Raw genomic sequence first — 25141 nt, forward strand, 5'->3', positions numbered from 1 at the left:
TAGGCTGTAACTTGCCAGTGCTTGAAAGCTCGAGTGTTCTTCTGTTTTCATAAGGAGCAGCAAAGCACTGTTTGTTTTTTAAATAGGAAAAACTTTAATTTGGTTGAAAGTTGTTACTCGTTTGTGCACAGTTTTTTTTTTTTTTAAAGGTTTGTTTCCTGTTTGATTTGTCAGTCGCTGTGTAACTGAACGTGTCAAACCCTCTGAGGAAAACCAATGCTTCCCTCCCCCTCAGATCCCGGCATGCTGTTCTTGTTGCGGGTATTAGTGTGCGCTTCCTCTCCATCTTCACTTTCCTGTTATTCAAAGAGCGAGCTTCATCATGAGCGTTCAAACAGCCAAAAAAGCCGTGTGGAAAAAGTACAAGGTTGCTGTGCCATGGGACAGTGCCATGCAGAGCTGTTATCCTCCGCTAGGTAAGAGCGTGCTTAAATGTATTTTCACAGCTGTACTGGGTAAAAGCACCAGCCATATGGATCTGTTATTATCTTCTGTAGAAGCTGCTTTTACTGACTTTGTTCAGGTTCACTGGGTATAGCAGGAACAGGTAGTTGAAGGTATGGCAGGAAGCAGTTCAAGGGAAAGACTTTTAATAGTCTCTTTTAGTTTTGGATGCTGCTCTGCTGCAAGCACTGAGAACCATGGCTGTTCAACAGCTACTGCTGCAGGACCTGCTCCTTAATGCTTGTCACAGCTTTTCCTTTCATGTATGAAATGCGATTTCTTCAGCCAATTCAGCTCCTTACTTGAAAGACTTGCCTGCACTTTTCTTAAACTATGCATTGTTATGGTGATTGCAGTATTGATTATGCTTTTGTTCTGTGTAGTTCTGCTTAATGTGTATTCTGGGACTTTTGATGCTACGTACTTACAACACTTCCTTCAACCCTGAGGTTTTTTTCTTTTAATTTTGATGGTATTTCAAGGAAGCAATATTTCCTGCAACATAGAAGGAATATTTTTTGGGCCATGATGCCAAAGAGGAGAAGAATTTGGGAGTGTTTCCCTTTCCTTTTCTTTCGGCCATCCTGTCCCACCCATCCCTACTGAAATTTCGTGAGTTAACTATTGCATTATTCTGTAACTAGGCTGGTATGGTAGAAGTGAATTAGAGGATTCTTAATACTTGAAAGTATGCATTTTAGAGAGAGTAGTTGCCAGATGAGGGCTGGTTATTTTCGGAATTGGTATTAGGACTATGCTGATGTAGAACTGACCAATCCACTTTGGTCAGTTTCATTATCTGCAATTCTGATGTGATATATGTAGTTGTACAAAAGCTGAGACTAGTATGGTGTGTTGTTTTGTTTTTTTTTTACAGCTAGAAAAGAAAAACATCTTGAGATGTAGTGACAAAATGGCTAATTTTAGATAAATAAAATGATGGGCCGAGTCTCTGGTCTTACGTGAGCTAGCTTTTATAACAACGAAGCGTGTTTGGATTTATGCCAGTTGAGCTGAGATCAGAAACTTTTCCTTTATGGCCCAAACTGAACTGTTAGAACTGTTGAAAATGTTGAGAAAACTGTGTAAAGTGAGTAAGCTGGCTTTTCACAGTGACTCTGGAGAACTTGTTACATTGCTGTTCAGATACCTGGTGTTCTTCAAAATCTGTGTATTCATCCTGCTAAAGAGGTTTAACTTCAGTTGATTTCTTTTGTATGCAGATTAAGATAAAGTGATGTTTTTGTGCATGTTGGATTTCTTGGATGGTTCCTGTCCTAACTGGGGCTAGGTTGGTGTGTGAAACTTTCAGTGTTAAGAGCAGCTACTCATTTGTTGGTGTGCTCTATATGCTTGAGCAGAAATTGCTTAGTGACTGTTTCTTAAGGCCAGGCCAGCATAGCTCCCTATGAGCTGAGAGCCCATTGTTTTTAAAAGCATATATGTCATGGCTGGTATATTGCAACTGGAGTTGTTTTGTCATCAAACATCATCAGGACTTTTTCTAAGAAACTTCCTGTACTGCAATGTTGTAAACTTTTCATAAAGTGGAGGGCTGTAGACTTGCTTTCTGAGAGACTGATGTTTTCAAATTCTCTATTGTCTGTTCACTCTTAAACATTTTTTTTTCTGCTACGTATTATGAGGCTTTGACAGACTTGTGACTTTAGATAATTGAGAAGTAAGCAAAGAAAAGGTAGAAGGAGAGAGTCATGGAAGAGAAGACTAGAGTAGAAAAAAAACGAAAGTGAAAGGTGAAGTCTCTGTGCAGGGTCAAGAAGAGATCTTTCTCCAAATAAGAGTGAATTTTTAGTAATTCAGTACTAGAAATTGGGGGGAGGGGAGGGGGAGGGGAAGGTTAAAAAAAAAAAAAAAAAAAAAAAAGTTGTTAGTGGTGTATCTGTTTCTTCTTCACACTCATCAGCATTCACATAAATCCAGAATGTAAACAGGGAGACGTTTAGAGAAGTTTATGCACACCTTGTGTGCAGGCAGCTCTTTGGCCAGAAGGTTTAGGGGTTATTTATTAGCTTGTAAAGTTTGCAGTGTTGGCAGAGGTGCAGCTCTGGTCTTGTTGGTTTGTTTGTTCAAATGCTCTGGATTTCCTGAATGGCAAGAAACACAGCTGTGTGAGAGGTGGTGGGGGCTGGGAGCAGGGAGATGGGAGTTCATATCTGGAAAAACGTGTGCATGTAGATGAGTTAGTTGAGGTGAAGCCTCACTGGATAAAAATTTTCCATCCTCTGAAGTCTGAACACCATAGGAAAAAAAAAAAAAAAAGGTTGGGGGAGGCTTTCTTCCTCTGCTCCAAACCTGACATGCAAAAGAGACTTTAATTTTTTCGAGTAGTCTTGAACCTGCTCGACATTTCTTGGTTGCATGGACAGTATTAACAACTGTCTACTGTTCTCCTGTCCCCTTGTTTATGTAAGCATTGCTTATCCAAACTGAGATTGTCATAAGGCCGTCTGCTCTTGTCCTTTGAATGAGAGTGACTTGCTTCATCTTGGAATTTGTCAAAACCAGAAGTACTTCTGATGTGGCCTCTTACTTGTGAAGTAGTGTTAAATGCTTTGGAAAACAGTGCAGGGAAGCCTGTAGTGAAAACTGTAGCATCAAATCTTTAAAATGAGCATGTTATGTTTGAGTTGGAAACACACTAAATACAATTTTAGCTCGTGTCCTGGGATGTCCTTATTTGTGTATGGAGGTTCAATCTCCTAAAAACCAGGAAAGCTCACAGGTCAGTGCTGTGAATATGGAGGCAATTGTAATCTGCGTGGTGCCCAGCTACACCAGAGCTGGATCTCCACCTGAGGGGCGTGAGCACGGCTCTACTGTTCTTTGCTGTTCCATACCATGGAAAAGGATTTATGTTCTTTTAGGAAAACTTCTGAAACTGTTCCTGGAAAGCTACTGGGCTATGCTCTGTTCATATTTATGTATACATACCTTACCTAGCAGCATTTTCAATCATTTTTCTTTTAAAGTTATTAATTTTTTTTTTAAGTTATTTTTTCCTACCTTAATTGCCTCATTATCTGGGTGAATGTCACTCTGCCACTTGAAGGGGGGTTCCTTACCCCACATTAAGGAGGTAGAGAAAAGTTGCTGGTTATTGGAAGCCTTCTAAAGGGATCGCCTCGTGGCTCAGCTTCCATAAAATGCCAACTCATGTAGCACTGAGCAATAGGTGATAACCTTTGTTACTCCTTGTTCATAAAGATGTGAACAGAAGTAAAAGAGATCAGTTTACACTTTGTGTGAGCTAACAGTTGTTCAGTACCCCCCACCCTGTTATCTTTTCCTAAGAGTTTAATAGTAGTTCAACAGTGCTTGGTGGTGGGTTTTTCTTTTTCTTTTTTCTTTTTTTTTTTGTTTTTTTGTTTTTTTGTTTTTAATTGTGCATTTATCTTCTGTTAACAGTTGGGTATTCCTTCTTGCTCCCACAGCCTCCCTTTGGAAATCCTAGGAATGCTAGATTATGAATTAATAACTTCCTGTCAGGTGGGAAGGAATTTATCTGTGATCTCACAAGATACTTGCACTGATGGCAGCTTGAAATTGTTTTATCATGAGGCCATAAGCTGCAACAATAGTAAAAATAATATTTACTGTATTGCTCATGTTACCGTGAACAGTTGCAAAGCCCTGGGTTGGTCAGTTTGCTTAGCAGAGTTATGCTGAAGGATCAAATTTGTTTCATTTAAAACAACTCTGGCTCTTGAACACATGGAAACTGTGTATTTCTTTTTTGGCAACAGATGATGCTAAATGCGTTTTGAAATACAGTGTAGTTATAGATGAAGCACACAAGAACAGATCATTTTTAAATTACCTAGTTATATTTTGAGTCTCCACATGAACTGTTTTTAAGGACTTTTTTTTTAGCTCTCTTCTTCCCATGTACATTGAGTTACTGCATGCATATGTACGCTGAAAAAGTGGGTAACATTTTCTGTTTTCCTGTAACCCAGTCACTTCTTCAGGCCATGGGGGAGGTTTTTGCAGTTGGATGAAGTCTGTGCCCCTTTGCATTGTCGGATGCGGCAGTGCCCATGACTCACTCTTGCCGTATGGAGAAAATGTGAATAATCTGATGTTGGTTCACTTTTATGTTTTCACTGAAATGTTCTGACCCTTAACTGGAGGGCTCCGTATGCTTCCTGTTGTGGTCCCTTATGAATAGGCAGGAATTGGCAAGAATACGCTCTGCTATGTGACCTAATTTGTGTGGCGTCTGGGTGGAGTGCATTGTGATTGTCAGCAAGCAGGCGGCTGAGAATGTGAGCCCCAGCAGTTCCCTCACCGACCCTTCCAGCAGAGGAACGTGCACTTGTTTTACGAGGGTGAAGAGGAATTGTGAGCTGTGTTCAGAGGAGCAGCAAAAAGAACAGTTAAAAGGCTCTCTTCTGAAATTCAGAAGCAGAGGGGTGGTGGCTGAGCCTCTGCAGAGTGGAGCAACAGCTTGCAGCTTTCCTATCTACCCAGACCAAGCCTGGCATGGAGCAGTGCTCACTGATGACTTCACATAGTATTTGACATTCACTATCATCTCTATGGATTACAGCAGGAGAGTTTTAGCTGTCTTTTTCTAATTGTGGATTTCATAATGAGCCTAAGAAACCTTTCTTTTTTCATTGCTATGAAATATTATTCAGGCTTACTTAGCTGTTCTGGGTGTGATCAACTTGAAATTAGAGCCTGAGATGTGCTAATTTACAGCATGTAGATGCAATGTTATGTTTTATGCCTGGAATGCAAAGTGGGCTGGGCAGATACTGGAACTATGACTGATCATCTTAGTAGAAAATTGTATGCTTTCCATTGTGCTAGTAAACTATCTAAAAGGGGAAAATACCGAGTTTTTAGTTAAGGATAACTTCATAAGGAGACAACATGTGGTGGGATGATCTGACAGGTCCTGTCCCTGTGTGTCCCTGCTTGTGCTGGTGGCTGGTTTGAACCTGGCACTTTAGAGGATCGAGTCTGAGCTGCGTGTCCATCCTCACACCCATCATCTACCTTCTTTGGATGGAGAGAAAGTCATGCCATGTTTCATGGTTTTGTGGAGCAGAACCTGTAATATCACTTATTTTCTTTCATATGTGCTGTTCTAGTGCAGGAAAGGTATCACTTTAAGCTTCAGATTGTTTTAAATGTTTCTTAGCTGGTTTAGTATGCTGCAACACAGAATACTTTTAAAGTAATTCACAAAACACACAGTGCAGACTACTGAAATCAATTTCTGCCCCAAGCTGTAATAAAACTAATATTTACTTGACCTGTATGACCTAAGTCTCTTTATATATAAAGGAAAATACTTTTTTCATTGCAGTTTTCAAGGTAGCGAAGCGATAACAAAGTCTGTACTTTCTGAAAGGAGAACAAGTCCCCCTAAATAAAGAACTGATGAAATTATATTACCACTGATAGCAGCAGTGTCTATGCAAATTTTTGTCAAATCTGTCAGATATACCGCTTTGTAAAACATTAGTTGCTGCTTCTCCATTTCTAACTCAGAGAGCAAGTAAATGAGATTGTGGTCTTTCTAGTAGCTGAAATGAAAACCTGGAATTGAATATTTGCAAACAAATCTGTGTAGCTAACTAACATCCATTTTAGTTATTCTGATTTTCTGTTATGGAGGTCTTGAACTGTTTATAACTTGCTATGAATTCTTTAGTACTTTTCCTTTCAATTAATGTGTTTTAAAATTCATTTTGTTTATGACAAATTGAGATTCAAAATTATGCTTTCATCTTCTTAGTACTTTGCAAAAGAAAAGTGGAAAATACTGTCCGTTGATGTCTCACCATCATTCCTGTATCTGTGTTCTTAAAATCTCATGTCAGTGTTATCTAATCTACAAGAAATAAATGGCTTTAGGGGGGAAAAAAAGAAACTTCCCAGTGGGCGTTGGGACTTTCACAGATAACTTTCCTTCAATCTATTCTTTAGCAACCTTGAGTCATCCACAGTGACCAAGCTCATTTGATGGTTTAATAAAAGTGAGAGAAAATGTTATTGATGAACTTAAACTTGAATGATGGCTTGCTGGCAGTGTACTTTGTTTGACAGTTAAATAGAAGTGAAGTGTTTTGTTTTTTTTTTTAAACTCCCCTGCCCGTAGACAGAGCTGATTGTGCGAAAGTTAATGTTAGCAGCGAGAGCTGCAGGTAATACTAATGCAGAATAGAACCATTTGTAGTATCTCTCTTATGGTTTTAGGTGGCTGATGTGGTTTCATTGCTGTCTTTGGTATAATCAAGCGGTGTACTCTTGGGAATTGTTATTTATTTTCCCAATGTACAGCGCCAACCTCCTATTAGAAATTTATTAATTTTTGAGTAACTTACTCAAGATTTTAACCAAGTCTCTTTTGCCATTTTTGCAATTGAAAGAGAAACCCGAAAACTGTAGGTCAACCACAATTTGCAGTCCTGTGATATTTCACTTTGGCGACAGATGAATATCAGAAAACAATGATGTTTAAATTCGTTGTTAGCATCAAATGATTTATATGAATGATAGCGTGCAATACAAGAGTGCACTTCTTTTGTGTGTAGAACATTCATCTTATCTCTCTGGGATATTTTTCTTAAATTTCTTAGCAATAAAAATAGCTTCAGGAGTGGTATTCTCAAGAGTTGAGCTGGAATTATTTTATGGCCAGGTAAACTGTTATACTGTCTTATCTGACATTCTTCCTTGAGCTATGGAAAAGCGTTTTTCTGTATGAAAGGCAGAAAAGATGCTTTATGGCAGTTGATAATATCTTTTTTTAAATGCAGAACAGCTTTGTTGTTCACCCCCTGTGTGGGGTTGACCTGGCTGGCTGTCAGGTGCTCTCCCAGCTGCACTCTCATTCCCCAGTCTTCAGCAGGACAGAGGGAAGAAAAAGGATAGAAAAGTTTGTGAGTTGAAATTGTAAGCAAAGCAGACTTGATTTGAGGAAAAGTATTTTCATTAGCAATGAAATGAATTAGAGTTGGATAGTGAGAAACAAAACTTGGAATGCCTCTCTATACCTCACTCCTTTTTCCAACTGTGCTGCACTCCTTCCCTCCTGACTGTTCTACCCTTTGAACACTGCAGGGTGATGAGGAATGGGGATGTGATCCCCCAAGCAGCTCCTCTCTGCCACTTCTTCCTAATCCTCACAATTTCCTGCTCCAGCAGGCATTTATTCCATGGGATGCAGTTGTTCAGGGCATAGTCACTGTGTTCCCTGTGGAGTCTTTTTGCTCAGGGGGCCAGCATCTTCCACCAGTCTTCTTCATGAACTGCAGGAAAGCTTCCACTTGGTGTCTAGAGCACCTCCTGTCCTCCTTCTGCATTGACCTCGGTGTCCACAGGGATGTTTCTCATTTCCTACTCCTTTCTTTGCCTTGCAATCTGTTGTCCTCTCTTTAGTGTGTTTCCCAGGTTCACCACCAGGTTGCTTGCTAGGCTGAGCAATGTCCAGCACAGGTCAGCCTGCTAATACTTGCAGAGGAGCCCAGCAGCCCCCTGCCAGCCCCTGGGCACTTGCACTCCAGGCCAACCTATCCCTTCTCTTGAGTGATTATGGCTTGGCTTGTAGGTGTGAATGATGTAAGTGTTCCTGGCAGCCAGTTCTGCTGTGATGTGGGCCCACTGCAGGTTTTCCTCATAGTAAGTACAGGTGAAAAAAAAAAAAATCCTTTCTGGACATTCACCCTGTTGACATACCAGATAATGATAGCTGTGTGCCTGCTAGGTAGATGAGAGCTGTCCTGGAGAAAGCATCTTTCTGCCTCTTCAGTGACAAGTGGTATTCTTTAATGTATACTTTCCAAGAAACTTCAGCTGTAGTGCACAGATGAAACCCAGTGTTTCTCTCCAAAGGAGACCCAAATGTTTGCAAATTACAGTGTATTAAATAAATATTAAATAAATGCAAAGACCACTTCCAAGCTTGCGAGTGGAGCAGATGTCTTGAATAGGAGCTGAATAATGCATGAACAGAAATGTAGGGAGCGTGGGTTCCAGGGCAGTGTCTTTAAGCAGAGTGGCTGAGTCAGGTGCTTCCAGGTGAAGTAGAGCAGAGATGTTCTTTACTACTTCAGGTATAGCTCCTTTGCAGCACAAAACAGAAATGGTATTTTGTGTTGCTGCTTTTGTAGGCTCTTCATTTTGCTGTAGTGTGTATAGAAGGTTGAGTGTGCATGTGTAAAGCTTTTTGTGTCCACTTTGGACTGGCTTACTTACTGTTTAAAGACAGCTTTTAATACAAATAGTGAATTTGTAAGCAGACTCTGCTTACTTGGTGTATCTTGATAGTAAAGGTTTTAGGAGTTAGTCTTTTAATATACTGTGGGAATTTGAAGATCAGTGGGAATGAAAAAGCCTGTGTATTTAAATTGTCTTTAAATAGAGTTGGTTTTTATTTATGAGAAAAGCTAGCTTTTCTTGGCAGGTGTGTGCAGCTAACCCTTAGCAAGAGCATGAGCTTAAAACCTGTTGTCCAAAAATTTGCAGATGGTAAAAATTTGGCTCTTATTCTCAAATAAGTTTAAATAGATTGGAAAATAATTCAAAATGTGATTCAACAAATACATTAATACTGGTGGCAATAAGGTTTAGCTGATACTTAATGTTTTCATCTAACTTCCTTTATGGTGTATGATTCTAAAAAAATAACAAAAACTGGACCTATTTAGAGGCAAGCAGACTAGTGTTAAATATTTGGCAGTATTTGAAACAGTAGTGATCAGCTGCTAAGCTGAAATGTTACGCTGTGCTGTGTTTAATCACGGTACTATTATTTTTAATGGCTTCAAATGAAGTAGCCTGCAGGAGCAGCAGGACTGGTTTACATCCAAGGATATACAGGACAAGCAGATGCTTTCCAGCCCTCTTGCTGAAGTGTCATGGTATGTCTTATTTCCTTCTCTCTGCCCTCTCTGATCCCTATTGCAGTGTGCAAAATTATGAGCTCTGAAGCTGGCCCTTTCCAGGGCGATGTGGGGTGAGTCAGGTCACAGTGACAGAACTTTTGTATTCATATGATAGTGTTGTCCCAGCAAATATTCTTGAACATTATATGCAGCAAAGTCTTCACTGGCAAATAATCAGCTATTGTTTTGACAGTGTTAAAGCACTCTTTTTCTGTAAGATAGCAGACATTTGGCTAGCCTAAAAAAATTGACTGTAGCTATTAAAAATAAAACAAAAGGCGTGTGTATTCATCTGTGTGCACAAATTATTGGAATCTAGAAAAATTTTAGGTAACTAAATTTTCCTCAGCAGATCTGTAGTTTAGCATGCAGTCCTGCCTCAGCCACGTATCCCAATTCAATCACAAATTGGATGTTGCAGTATGAATAAATCTGGATTTGCCATTTTTTTCATAGTGTAGTCTGTGGGAGCACATCAGAGTTGTGGCTGGAGTTGGTAGAAGTTCTTTTAAAATGGTTCAGCCTAGAAAGCAACAGGTTTTATGGGAAAAGATTTATTGTTTTAGCAGTACTCATGAAAACTTTCAAAACAGCTAGATCGTCTGGTGGACTTATTTTGTTATTGGAAATGGAAGAATACTCTCTTAATAAATCTTGGAAATCTTATTTTTTCTCCATCTCTTTATTCATTCACCTGTGGTATTTACGTGCTAGCCTTTACCTTTGTGAGAAACACAAACCAAATATAAGATGGAGGAAGAGTTGAAACAGTTCCAAGTTGGTGACTTATGTTATCAAAGAAATATCCTTGAGTGGAAAAGCTCCTTGGTGTAAGTGATGTCTTTAAAAAACTTTTCCTCAATAGTGACGCTGCTAACAGCTGGGTATGGTGTTTTTTTCCTGTCATCTCTATTTTTCCTCCTGTTCAGTTACATTGAAGTACCTCGTTGAATCTCTTCAATAAACATCCTCAATTTCTCAGGTTCTCATTTCATCCTCTCTTTCCTCATACTGTAAAATTATATTTCTGTATTTATTTCTTAACTCCATAAAATAGTGCATTTTAATTTGTTTGTCTTATCTCTTCCTGTATTCCTTTCTACTGTTCTGTGGTTTGGAAATTGACATAATCCGGGAGCTGGGTGATGGACTTGAACTTGGCTGGAGATGATGTGTTCATCTCTACATTACAACATCTTGTTTCATCTGTACCCACTCTTAAAGTTCTGTAAATCCCTCTCCATCCCTAATGGGTGTTCTCACATGGTACTTTCTTGTATGGGTCTCTTTCACTCCGCTAGCAGTAGAATTCATTCTGTTCTGGAAAGACCCTATTTTCCCTCCTTCCCTAGATAGTATAGCTTGGCAGCTGGAGTTCTTTGTCATCTTCTAATGCTCCCTTACTGATCCCAAATTACATTGTGCATTTGGAGGCCAGAAGGGCTGTAGTCACCCTTCATTGCTGTTCCTTTCTTTCTACAGCTGTATAAAGACTTGAGGAATAAAGAGAAGCATGACATGAATAGAAATAGTGGAACAATGTGACTCTGATTATAGACAAGACTAGAGCTTCTGAGTTTTTACTTATTATGCTTTGGCAAGTTATTTTTTTTTATTGTGTACTTATCTCTGCAGGACTACAGAGAAGCCTCTTGCATGTAGAGGACTGTAATTAAATGCACCAAAATTCAAGCTGACATAATAGCTTGCAAAGTCAGTGCTTAGTTGCACTAATTCTTTGGAGAGTAAAATTCTTGCTATGTAGTCCTTTTCTTAGTCTCTTTGGAGCTCTTCTCTTTGACATCCAGGTGATCCTTTTCAGTCTTTCAGTCGATTTTTCACTTGTTACCTGAAACATTTGGGAGTTGTTTATCTGAATAAACAGAAGTTTGCAAAAGTGTTCTTCTGAAGCCAATCATGCCAGCCCATAGTTGAGCTGTATAATTTTGAGGGGGAATGATAGAAGCATTTAGTAATGTAGCTGTATAACAAAGGGAAGCCTGTATTGCTTCTGATCACTTGATTTACCCTACAAGAGAGAATTTCAGTTTGCAAACATTATGAACAGTGATGATGTTTCTTGTGCTATCTGAGCAAATAGCGAGCAGGTCACTGTGAGTATTCCAAGGGCCCTTGGTCCTGCTCTGCCAACGCACAGACTGATTGTGTAGCTGCAGGAATTCCTTCCTAGCCTCTTTTAGGTGATAAGCTTCATGAGTGTTTGGATCTTCTAAACGATTCTGCTTCTGCCCCAGATTGGTTGTATCTGTCAGCAGGGAAATATGAGCAGTGTACTGCGGCGTGCTCTGTGATGTTTCAGGCAGCTGTGTGCATGAGTTCACATGCTCTCCTGTAAGTCATTGTGACTGTTCAGCAGCTTTGCCTGTGTGCTATGGTTAACAAAATATTTTCACTTTCAGGAGTACCCTAGCATAGCAGTAGTGTGGAAAATCAGAAGTGGTGGATGGCACTCAATTACAGAATCTTCAGATGTGAAGATCTGCTTTGTGGTGTGTGGGTTACGTTGTGTTGTAGACAAACTGTATGTATGTATGTTTTTTTCAAACAAAATAAAAAAAAAATCATGAAAAAGAAAGCTCCAAACACTGGATTCTGGATTCAGTGGATTGTGATTCCTTTTTGGACTGTTTTCTGAAGTAACAAACAGCTGAAGAAAAAATTTGGAATGGCTGTTTAGAGTTAAGGCATTCAAAGCTTTCAATTGTATTTGTATTGTATTTAAGATAATATGGTAAAATGGAACAATTCAAAAGAGCTATGTAGGTGAAAAATAGAATCCAACTGAGCTGTAGTCTTTATGACACTGTTAAGAGTCATAAATCCTTGGCAATCACCAAGTAGCCAGATATTCTTAATACTGTGCTTTGCAGTTTGTCATAGGTTAAGTGCATCATTTTGTTGAGACTTTGAAATTTAAAAATGTTGTAAATATCTGTGAAGTTAATTTGTTACAGTAGCTTTCTCATTCAGAGAAGTGTAAATACATGTTAAATGGAAAGCAGTTAAATAGAAAGTCTCTCTTTTCCTCATTTGGAAACCACGTAAAAGTGATTCTCCCTACTTTGATAAAGAGCCAATCCTTTTGCATGCTTCTGAGATTGTATGCCTGCTTTCTTCATGTCTTCTCCCTTTCTTATTTTCCCCTTCGCCCCTGGATGAATAAACATTAACCCAAACCCTTCACAACCTGCTCAAATGTGATCTAGCTTTGCTTCACCACTGCTGTTTGTTGCTGAGGAGTGCTCCCATGGTCATGTCTGATAGGCCTGGCCTTTGGCTCTGCTAAGGTGAGCAACTCTTGTTTTCACAATGCTTGTTCCATATATTTTTGGAGGGGTGTTTTCTGGAGAGAGAGAGAGAGAGAGAGAGAGAGAGAGTGATATTATATATGTGTATATATACACTTCCCAGTACTATTTGTAGTAAGGAATTTTATTTGTTGCTACTTGCAAATAATGTTTTTTTTGGGGGGGTGGAGGAGTGAGGGTGGTGGTGTGAAAGCTTCTGAGGAAATTCTCCCTTGCATTATGCGAGTCAGCAATGGTAATGCCATCCTGGCTTCTTTTCAGTTTTTTTTAAAGTACCGATCTTGTTTTTAATCCAGTACTACTCTGGAAAAGCAGAAACATTTTGTATGGGTTAAAATATCTTAGGTGAAATGCTCTGAATTTCAAGATAAACTTCTGAATTGAGCAAAACCTAAAATTACCATTTTAGGTTATGTCAGTGCTTTTGTCAGCTACAGAGGTTGCATTTTCTGTTTTGTTTCTACTCTGCTGTAGAGCCTCCCTTTCTCCCTGAACATAAGAGTTAATTTGCCATGCAGTTGTATTTTTCTCCTCAAAATAAATGAATTAAGCCAGTCAAAGCTCTTTTTCCTTGATGCAGATTTGGCTATATTAGAGATTTCTTATTACTGACATCCATGTGTGTTTTCCATAAATCAAACCAAAGTAGTGGTGCCACCAAAACTTAGCAGTGTATGTCAGTGCTTAGATACTGACTTATGCCCCATTAGTGGTTAAAAAAAGTGTTTCTTCCTATATTGAAAGCTAATTTTCATTGCAGAGGTCATCAAAGGTATGAGGTTTTTGTAGAAGTAATTCCTTCTTTAGGAAAATTCCTAGGTAGAGTTCCTGTCTAGGTTAGGTAGCAAATTACATTACAGGTATGTTTTTAAAAGGTCTTGACTGCTTATCAAAGTAGTCTCATAATAATCTTCTGCCGGCAGTTTGAAGATTGAAATTGGTGCGATGGGACTGTTTGTTCTACTTGCATCTCTTCGAACCATGTGCTCTGATTCACTATTCCTGTTGAATTTAGATGTCCCTTGAGCTGGTCAAGGGACAGTGTTCCTGGAAGGAGCACTGTTCTAGGTGCAGCAGAAGCCCCCTTCAGCCCAATGTGGTACCTGTAGTAATGTCCACAGGTAGATGCCACATGCTTATACTTCTTCCGTAATTAAATCTTCAGCAGTGCTTCCTCTTATATACCTTACTTCTTAGTGATTTGCGTTTCTTCGTAAATTATAACCACCTTTCTGTGGACTCTTAATTCCACAAGCTTATCTTGTAGCTTTTTTAGCTCATTTATATCAGTGCCCTCATTTGTGTTGCTTTCACTGGTCTTTATTGTCATCAGTTTTGGTACTGAGGCTGCAAACTTAAGCCTTGCTGAGACAAGGGAACTCTCTGCTGCAGTAATTTTTGTCAGTGGGTGGAAGAGAGACCTGGGGATGCTGAGCTCTGGAGTTGGATCTGCTTGGCAGCTGTCTCCAGGTGAGGTCTGAACCTGAGCCTGCATGGTATATGACTGCTTAACACCTAGAAAGGTGTGCAAAACCCTTCTGGAAAATGCACCAAGAAGAGGGTAACGCCTGTGAGTATAACTGATCTATTGGAGTTGTTGCTGGAGGCAGTGGTAATAATCTGATTTGTAATTGCCTGCTTTCATTAGGTGAGCTTGCTTTCCGTATAGTCTGTTTCTAGGTAGGTAACGGTGAAACATCTGTTCCAGATTTTACATGCCCTCACAAAACCTTCTGATGACAGTGCTCAAAATCCACATTATTTCAGGTTTCAACACAGTCCTCCTAAAAGCTGGCCATTAAATAATAAAAGCATGGAGATTGGGACTAAGTACACACATAATCCTTTACTTAAACAGCTGGCTATTGACGTTCCTTGGCTCACATTCTACCAAAGACTGACAAACTTTGAGCTTAGGTTGCTCTGCTCTTGTGTTTCTGAATATTCTCAGTTTTGGGTACCGCATTTGGAATGGTGTGTCCCACAAGAGCTTTCTGAAGTGAAGTGAGAAATCTTATGTAGGCTCATACTGAAGATCACTGTCTTGTTTCTTTGCATAAGTACTATTGTACTGCATTCTGATACTCATCCTGCAATTGTTAAACAATTCATGTACGTTCAAAGCAGTTAATCAGGAAGGGGTTCAACTTTGGGGGCTAATTAATAACCAAGCCAGAGAAGAAAGTTGGAGTTTAATTGGATGCAGAACTAGCAGTGCCTTAGCCTTCTGGTAGATTGATAAAACCACAGATTTGCTAGAAGCTGTAAGAAGGCACCATTCTTAATACTTCATTCTGCTTTATCTTTTGTTTTTTCCACATTAAGATGTCTCAGTAAATACGTAAATTGGATAAGACACCTTTGACTGAGGTACTTCTTTTTTTCTGAAGCTGAACAGTAATTTTTTTCCAAGCAAACTGTTCAAAGCTCTGCACTGGATCATGTTTTCTGCAGAAAGACTTCCTAATACCCAGTGACACAGTATCACTTTTCCTTGGTAAGCAAAAGAATGTGGTTGTGAAATGAAATAATTTATCTCGAGACATAGACATATTTTCGCTTCTTCTTTCTTAGTAGTACAGGTGGCAGAACAACACTGAATTTATTTTTGGTAGATCACACAAATACAGGAACGGGTGTACTAATGGTCCCTGTTTCTGTAGTGAATTGCTGTAGCATTTTAGGAGCAGGAATGAGAGAATACTTGGTGTGGCTTGCTCTAAGAGATTTTGGACTTTGATTCTTCAGTTATCCAATTCATTTTTTTCATCTGCTTCTCCTTTAAGTTTAGAACACTGCTAGGTTAAATAGATTTTATGAACTTCCTCTAAGCCTTCTGCGTTTCAGATTTCCTCTTAGTAATTACAAAGGTTAATAGGCTGAGGTAAATAATTTACAGGCATCAGCATGATTGTGTTCCTTGACAAAATAATGGAATAGCTAATGAAGCTCAAACTTAAAATATCTGGAAGCAAGTAGAGGAATAAAGTATGGATTGTTTATTTTGATTTTTTGCAACATCTAAGTTCAGCTTTGTTGTTGAGGTCAGTGTGCAGTAGTTTGAGTTGAGGAACACCTCCTATTTGGAGCTTTCTGTCTGTATTTTGTCTTCAAGCATTACTTGCACTGAGGATTAGTAGGAGTAATATGGTTTGGTGTTAAGTCCTGAATGTGTAGTTGTGTTGCAAGTGTTACAAGTTAGCTACAGAAGAATGTAGAAGCTTTCCTCTGCTCTTACTAGTTTGGTGAAATTGTGTAAATGAGCAGCTTTCCAGCAAGTGACTTGATGAGCTTTAAGGTGGATGCTGGCAGGTTTATGAAAGAAGGTCGTGCAGTGTACTTGGCAGAAGCAATGCTCAGTCTGTGAGGAACTTGCTTTGTTTTTATTCTTTACCATAAGCATGTTATGTGTTCTTGGACATGTTCCTCTTTTCTCAGCACTGGTGAGGCCATGCCTAGAGTGCTAAGTCCAGTTCTGAACTCCCCAGTATAAAAGAAACATGGTTATACTGGAAAGAGTGTCCAGCAAAGATCCACAGTGCTGATGAAGTGACTGCAACATGTCTTCTGAGGGTTTTTTTTTCCCTTTTTGAAGGGAATGTAGATGTATTTTCTCTTGCCTTGTGTGGAGGGGCCTGTGTGTAGAGGGGGTACAATCTAGCGCATACCCAACCATGTGCTGTCAGAACCTGGTGTGTGCAAGAAGTGGATGGGAGCTTGCAGAGAGGGGACAGAGGAATGAGGAATAGCTGACAATGGTGACGCTCCCCATAGTCATCTGCAGGAGGCTTGTCTGCTTAAGAATTTGGAGCATGATACGTGTGAGCTGGTTACTATCAGTTTACTTCTCAGGAATTGATTTCTATCTGTCTACGAAAAGCTGTTGACCAACAGAGGCTCATAACAGGAAAGATGAAGGGCTCTGGTGGTAGGAGATTTTGATAGGGAGAGATGGATGGGATAGCCTGGGAAAAATATTGATGTCTCTGAAGAGAAGGTTGTGAGAAGACAGAATAGGAGGGGAATTGGAAATTGCAGCCTTTAAAATTAGAAAAAGGAGGATAGGAAAATGTCTGGTTTAACAGCGTTGGGATAAAAGTCTCTGGACTATGAGGGAATAGAAGGTTCCCTGTTTCAAATGAGAATTTTGCAGTGTGCTTTTGTCCTTACCTACCTGTCAAAGAAAAAACATAATCTATCCAGCTGCTATTTTTTTGTCATCTGAAGCTAACAGCAAGTCGGCTTTCTTGGCTTGGCGCAAATGATGTGGGTTCTGGGCAGAGCTCCAGGAGTGTGAAGAACAGCACATGGAGTATATTGCAGCTCTGATAGTACTTCTGAGAAGTTGTCTCTGGGATATTTCTACATTTTCTTCTGCCACATCAGATCTATCTTTTTTCAGTCAATTATTAAAACTTCTGAAAAAATATTTTTTTCTTATGTGCAAGATTGTTATTCTTTTTAAGAAATTTTGTCATAGGGTATGACATAATGGGAAAATCATATTAAGTCTTCTGTATCATGACCATTAAAAAAGGTTGTTTGGGATGTTGTTTCGTTCTGAAACTGCTGTAAGTAGCAGGGAGATCTGCATACAGTTTGTGGCTTGGCTTGCTTCTCTGCCGTGGCAGTGCTGCTTGCTTAGGTTTGTGCAGGATCTTTAGTCTGTCATGTGTCTGATGCCTTCTGGTATGCAGATGGATCTTTTGTGGGAATGGCTCCTGTGTTATGCAGGAGATTGTACTAGATGTTCACAATGATCCCTATGACCTTACATCCTGTGAATCACCTCCACAAATGCAAGTGAGCCTAATAATAGTTCTAATTTGGACGGAGAAGAAAGAGCAGATGGCTAACATGAACTTGTAGAAAGTAATTCTATTTTGTTTGTAACCACTCAGAAATATGAAGACCTAATTTGTGTTCCTAATAAAATGAGCTGTAGTAAATGTAGTTTGTATTCACTACTCTCTTATTTATGCCTTCTGATTTACTGCACCTCTTTCAATGCCATCCTGTTTGCTTAGAAACATCTAAATCGCCAAATTTTGGTCAGGAATTTATTCCCCTTTCCCTCTTCTTCCATGTGCCAGACATGCTGGCTAGGATCATAGAATCATGAATGGCTTGACTTGGAAGGAACCCAAGGATCAAGTTCCAACACCCCTATCACAGGCAGGGTTGCCAACAACTAGATCAAGTACTTGATCAGATTACTCAGGGCCCCATCCAACCTGGCCTGAAACACCTCCAAGGATGGAATTTCCACAAGGTCTCTGGGCAACCTGTTCCAGCACTTTAAACCGCTCTCTCTGTAAAAAAACAAAAAACAAAAAACAAACAAACAAAAAAAAAACCAAAACAAAAAACAAACAAAAAACAAAACAAAACAAAAAAACCTTTCCCCCAAAATGTCATCTAAATCTCTCTTCCTTTAGTTTAAATCTACTCCCCTTGTCCTATCACAATCTACTCTTGTAAGAAGTGGATTTCATGCATGCTCATAAGCTCCCTTTAAATATGGGAAGGCTGCAATGAGGTCTTCCTGAAGTCTTCTCTTTAACAAGCTGAAAGGCCATTTCCTTCAGCTTGTCTTTGCAGGAGAGATGCTTCAGCCCTTGGATCATCTTTATGGTCCTCCTCTGGACCCTCTCCAAAAGCTCCACATCTTTCCTGTGTTGGAAGTCCCAGACTTGGATGCAGTTCTCCATCTGGGGATTCAGAAGGGCAGAGTAGAGGGGGATAATCATTTCCCTTGCCCTGCTGGCCAGTCCTCTTTGAATGGAACCTGGGATACTGTTGGCTTTCCAGGCTGCAAGCACACAGTGATGGATCATGTTAAGTTATTCGTCAGCTGGGATCCCTAAGTCCTTCTCAGTATGGCTACTGTCAAGAAGTTATTTTCCCAGTTTGTTTACATACCTAGGATTACCTTGACCCTAGTGCAAAACCTTGCACTTTGCTTTGTTGAACCTCATTAGGTTCACAAGGGCCCATCTTTTGAGTTTATTGGGGTCCCTCTAGTTGGCATCCCTTCCTTCTCCTGTATCAACCACACTGCTCAGCTAGGTGTCATCAGCAAACTTGCTGAGGGTGTAGTCAATCCTATCATCTGTTTCACTGATAAAGATGTTAAGAAGTGCTGGACCCACCATGGACCCCTAGAGGATGCTGCTTGTTACCGGCTTCCACTGGCCAAATCTCTCTGATTTAGAGATGAGGTTGTGGTTAGGGACCATGTCAAAGGCCTTGCATATGTCCAGGTAGATAACATCAGTTGTCTTCCCTGTCATGACCACTTTGAGTCATGGTGATAAGAGGAACTTCATCCTTCTGTCTCTATGGGTGAAGCTTGTCCTAAGATATCTACAAGGCACATATTATCCAAGGCAATTGCTGTCATTATAAAGGTATTTGAGATACCTTTATTTTATTCTTTTTTTCCCCCTGCAGTGCTCTTTGCTGGTAGCTGAAACCCTTTGCTCTGACATACGATTTACTCTAACAAATTGCTGTAAGAAAATTTCAGAAACTTGCTTTAAAACGTTAAGCTTTTATTGGAAACTTTTCCAACTTCAATTTCAGATATGTGATCACTGGCTGTTTGTGAAGTGTGTATCAAAATGCATTTGTATCACATCCAAAGATATTGCAGGGCAATCTTCCACTGAGAGGTGGTGCCGCTTAGCTTGACCACAAATTCAGGGTCTGTTGGACCAGAATGGGGAATGTGTCATTGGAAAGCTCTGCCTGGAGGATCAGGAGTTTTCTTCTGATCATAGAACTTGCTGTCACTCTAGTGTCTCCGTTTTCTCATTTGTAGCTGGCTTCCCACTGTCAGCATCCACAAATTGCCAAAACTGGGTCAGCTTGGGGCTGACCTGTGAGGCCTGGTTGGGAAGGGACTGGGCCTAAGGTGTGTTCCTTCAACCCCTTCCACCTACGCCCTGGCCTCCTGTCACTCTCTTTTGTCCCATTGAGAATAGAAAGCTGTCATGTGCCCTCCAGAGCAGCCCTGTGTGTGTAGTGGGGGTGCTTTGCCTGGAAGCCTCGGTTCTGCAGAATCATGACATGGAAGCAGTCAGGTGGCTGGCTGGTGAGCGTGGGAGTTTGAGCAGGCCTGTGGTGTGGTGTTACAGCATTATTTCTGTCTGAGAGCTTTGTGCTCTCTTTAAATACCATTCCAATGTGCTGAGGCCAGCAGCATGGAGCGTTGGATTGTTTTTGCTGGGAGGTATGGGAACGACTATTTTAATATTGCTTCAGCTGTGAGGATTCCTTCTTCTTAGTTATCAGTTGCTGGGGGATTTTTTTTATTGTGAAGTAAATCCAATTTAGCTTATACTCACAGCACACTTGAGTGAAAACCACAGGGGTTCTTCGTTACTACTCTGTAGCGCTTTGTTTCGGCTGGTGTTTGGGAAACACCAGGGAGTTGAGATATAAGGTTTTTTTGATCTGTGTTTCTTTTAGTAGTGCTTATTTCATAGTTTGGTCTCTACAGAGAATTTATGAATTGGGCAACTGCGTTTTGTTGCCGTAGGCAGGTGCCATTACTCTTTTGTTAGAGGAACCATTGCTACAGCTGAGTTCTTGCCCAACTGCTGAAATTTGCTGTGAGGGAAGGAATGAAGAAAACCGTTGTGCTGGCCACTGATGGTGGGGACTGAAGATGCAGTGGGAAGGCAGAAACTTAGAGTGAACAGCTTGCTGCTGCAGCCATTGGTTTCTAATGGTAGTGCAAGAGAAAGGGGCCTGCACAACAACCCTAAGTTTTGCGCTTTTTTTTTTTTTTTTTAAAAGCATTGACAACACAGGAAAGAGCTGCTAATGAAGTCCTACTACACCGCTGACTGTTGGAAGTTCTTCTTTAAGCCATGTGGTTGTGAACTCCAGTGCTTTGTAGTTTGCTTGGCTTTGCGTCTCTAGCGGAGATAAAAATTGCTCTGGTTTCCAGCTTCAAATTTTCAATGCTTAGTTGTGTGTCTTTAGATGTGAATTAGTCTGAGTTGCTTTGACAAAAGGATGGTTACTTTCAAGATTGCTTTTCAGTCAAAAAAATCCTGTACACAAGAATAGGAGCACCTATTCCTTCTGTGAATGCGAGGCTGTCAGATGTGCTAGTCCTGGGTGGGGCTGTCCCTGTGATAGATACTCTTGCCTGCCCAGAGGTATAGGCAAAGAGTTGTTTCTGACTTTGTTACATTCCTAGAGCCTTAACTGGAAGCCACAGGCTAATTCCTTCTTTTATTTCTAAATTCCTTCTCTACACTGAAGTGAGAACTTAAAGAAGTGAGGAAGGCAAACTTAAGTCTTAAAATGTGAGCTGGCCATTGGCAACTTGTTTTGAACTGGTTGGCAGGTGAGATACAGGATTTACCTAGTTCAGTCTGTTCATTTCTCCAGGGCGCTTTCATCATAGTGCTGCTCTGCCAGCTACTTTGGGTGCGATAACTTTTGTCTTTCAAAAACTGAATAGCATGGTTTCGTCATGTAACCACATAATGCATTTTGGGGGAATAATGGAGCTGGCTCTCAGTATGAAGCAGAGGTTAAATAAAGGGCAAAGCAGAATCCAGTGAGGTTTTTGTTTTTTATCTCTCTGTGTTTAGTTCATTTGGATTCCTTTTTGCTCCTGAACATATTGTAAGGTAACAGCTTGAACCTAAACTTCACATTCGGCTGTCTCAGTGGAATTAAGGGACAGTGCTCAGAGTGGAGGAGGTATGTAAGACTGTAAACGTGACTGCTGTGGGTGATCAACTGCCAGGAGAGAGTTAGGGCGTTAGCTCACATGAGCTATTTGTTTTGGGAGTACCTCTGTTGCATAGATGTGCATCATGTTGTATAACAGAAGCCAACATCCAGAATAGGAAGCTTTTTCCTTCTGTTGTCATCATAAGAGTTTAATTTTGTGTGCATGTTGGTTTCTTTTTACTTCCTCTTAAAGGAACAAACTGTTCTGACATTGACTGTTAAAAGCCCATTAAGTGACTGGAGGGCATGCAGAGCCATATTTTTTCAGAGGAAACAATTGGTACGATGATGAAGTAAAAGTTGGCCCACACTCTGTCCTTCGCTGCTATGCAGTTCTATTCAGTGTGAGGCTACAGCAGTGTGAAAGGAAACACAAGTGTTTCAGCAACTTGGTAAATTTGTTTTTCACTCAGCTACAACTTGCTGACATTTTTAATGTCTTGTGTGAAAAATGGTGTGTAGTACCATGTGCTTCACTGAATGGTAATACTGTTTTTTGACTAATTTGTTATTGGAATCCTTATGACAGCCTCCAGGGATTAACTTCACAGACTCATAGGAATCTAAAGAAAATTAATTTGAGGGATAAAATAACTTGTTGCTGTTGTTAACAAAGCAGCACTATATTGGTTTCAGATTGTTTTCCAGTGATTTATAGCAGAAAGCTTGACATGACCCTAGCTATAATGGCCAATTACAAAAATCCTAGTTTCAGAAGGTTTTTATAACGCAAATGTGGAAGTGTAGTTTAAGTGGGAAAGCATCTCCTGTTGGTTTTATTGCTGACCAAGAATGCTTTGGAGAGATGAGGGTAGTGAGGACTCTCATTCTTTGCTCAACTAGAAAGGACACTGAGAGATAATGGGATCCATAAATCCATATCACTTCTGCCTCCATTGCACATCAAGTTAATTTGTGACAGTTGTGGGATTTTTGTTTGTTTCTCTCTCTCTCCCTAGGAAGCTTTTTCTTGAAATGGGGGAAAAGGGGCTGGATTTTTAGTAAATGTCACACATACTACGGCAATGGACAGTCTAAGCACATAAATTGAAGTGAGCCTGAGCTTTGGACGCTAGAGCTGGGAGACAGGTGCAGGAGCATGGCCTGGCCAGCTGAAGCTAATATAATGCTGGGGAGTAGGAGACTTCCCGTGTACTGTTCTTGGAGGGGAGGAGGGGTTCAGTAGAAGGATGGAACTTACTGACTGATGTTTAAAAAGAGATTGACATTTTTACATCTCAGTGTGTTTGATACAGATAGTACTTGCAATTAATGTGAATGGGAAGCATTATTAGTAGTAGGTGGACAGAATTTGGGACTGAACTTTGTATAAGGCTAATTTTTTGGTCTACCAGTATCAGTGAATAATACAGATTGGTCCTGTCTCAAAGAAAAAAACAAACAAACAACAAACAAACCCACGACACCAACTTGGAGCAGGAAAAAAGTCAAAATGTTTAACATATATGGAGTTTAAATCTTGATTCTGATATTCTGTGTCAAGCACGCACCTCATAAGAGACTATGTCTAAAATTACAGCTGACTCCCAAATGACGTTGTTAAAAACAGGCTGGAAAGCAGTCTTCTCTTTGCTGAGTTGCAGGCTGCAGCTCCTCCCTGTGCTTTGACCTGTAGATTTTCTCCTGTCCTTCCTGTTCATCCCACTGGGTCCCAGGTTGAGGTGTGCTGGTGCTGCACCAGTAGATGCCTGCCTGGCTGCCCAGCCCTTTCACACACGGCTTAGTGACAGTTCATTCACCTTGCGATTCAGCTGTAAAACCAAGCTGGAGGTGGGTTAGCACGTGAGTGCTTCCAGGGTTGTCCCAGCAGCTTTGCTGCTGAAGGAGGCTATTATCTGCATCAAAAGCTTCAGTAAGGACCTTAGCAGCTTGTGAAGTAATGCATCAGAGTAAAGAAGTGTTGACAGACTGTTGATTAGAAGGCTGTGGTGTCCTAGGCTGCTGCTCTTCACCAGGTTGGAAGTTTGTGATTTTGGTATGTGTGTTGTTGTCCATCTCAGAGTGGGGGAGCACTGCAGAGCTGAGCTTAATGCGAAAGAGACACAATTTCCATCAAAGCTGAAACTTCACCAGAGTTTTGTGTAGGCTTCTACAGATAAAGATATTTCTGCTATTGAGTTTAGGTGGTGTTTAGTTTTACTCGTTTTTAACAAGCTAAGATGAAGAACAATACATTCTCACTCTTGGCTTTCTTGTCTCTCTCCAGATGAACACAATGATGTACAGAAAAAGACGTTTACGAAATGGATCAATGCTCGGTTTTCCAAGGTAACACTGGTTTGAAAACACTTTATTCTTTTTTATTCATTGCTTAGAACAGTATTGATTAAATATACTTGGCTCTTTTGTAGAATGTGTCTAGTAAAATGTGTCAAAATATTTAATGAAAGCATGCATCTGCTAGGCAAAACAGTGTTTATTTCTTCATTTTCACCACACACATAAGCATTTTCCACAAAACCAACATACTGCATACCTTGTTTAAGAGCTCAGAATGATAGATTCTATTTGTTGTTGTTAAAATACACCATTATCTGCATGGTGGTGTCTAGTTTTTAGTCATCTTTAAACAGTTTATTTTGCATGCAGCTTTCTGAGTGTATTAAAGTAGATTCTGTGCAGCAGTTGCTGTGTTTACTCTGTGCTGCTGAGTCAGCTTTGCACATCTAAAACACTCTGGAAACCTCTATCTGAGGCCACCTGGTGTTGCCACTTTAAGTATTGACTGAATTTTTGTTTAATTGCTTGCTCATTTTGAATTCTCTCTGGCTCTCATGCTGTACATTTCCTGTTTTAATTCTCTGTATTGACTTGACACTTACTGAGGTTCTTGTTTTATATTTCAGGATGAGAAGGGAAGCGGTGGTTGCTTTGGGGTGCTATTTAAAGCCCACTTTTTATGCCATTCTAATAGTGAAAAAAAAAGCATTGCCCAAGAGTGTGGTGCCTGTGGGAGGTTTCTCTGGTTTACAGTTAGGAAGTGCAAAGGAACATGGGTTACAATCAGAGAACAACCATGTTTTTTGTTTTTCTTTTCTTGTTTTCTTTTTCTCTAGCCAGTATGGTGCTGAGTGGAATAAGGATAACTGCTAGTTATCCTGCTTTGAATAGGGCCTTATGTGAAATCCCAAAAGTTAATGTGAGTTTAGAAGGAATATTTTGGTGCTTTTTAAATATAGCACTGTGACAGTGCTATGGCAATGGATAGCTGCCTCTGCAGCTTTGCCCTTCTGATATTCCTGGTCAGCCTAAAAAGAAAGTTTTACCTTCCTCCCGAGCTTCCTGTGCAATCAGACACCAGGCAATGCAAAGTTTGTGGCCTCAGTTGATTCAGTTTGGCCTAGGTTTGTTTTGGCTGAAAACTGATATGCTGCACTCCTTATCCAAGGCATGCTTGTCTAGCTTCCTCTTTAGGGGAGCAACGTGTATACATAAATGATTGCTCTCTATTCTGCCTTTGGTGCTGAAACAGAGGAATGGTTCTGTGGGAGCAGTTAGGCAGGGCAGGCTTGTGTAAGGAGTGAAAACTTGGTAGGAAAGGAAGGCCTATTTTAAGAAACTTACCTTGTCATAAAGACAAGGCATGATCTTGGAAATGATGGTGATTCTGAGAATGTGTTATGTGACTTGTTTGTACATGTTACAGACATGGCTTTCTATGGATTATTT

The 25141-nt window shown here is 40.2% G+C and overlaps 1 protein-coding gene across 1 annotated transcript in view; it reads left to right on the forward strand.

Annotated features, from left to right (window-relative positions):
- Window positions 1-322: 322 nt before the first annotated feature.
- The window catches only part of UTRN (utrophin), a gene marked incomplete at both ends in the record, with an annotated part of 311326 nt that continues 286507 nt past the window's right edge, over window positions 323-25141 (forward strand). Inside the window, 2 exons of the mRNA XM_079550328.1 lie at window positions 323-416; window positions 23679-23740. Coding sequence (XP_079406454.1) covers window positions 323-416; window positions 23679-23740 — 156 coding nt within the window. The remainder of the gene's footprint in view (window positions 417-23678; window positions 23741-25141) is intronic.

Source organism: Tetrao urogallus (assembly GCF_951394365.1).
Source record: "Tetrao urogallus genome assembly, chromosome: 2".
NCBI lineage: Eukaryota > Metazoa > Chordata > Aves > Galliformes > Phasianidae > Tetrao > Tetrao urogallus.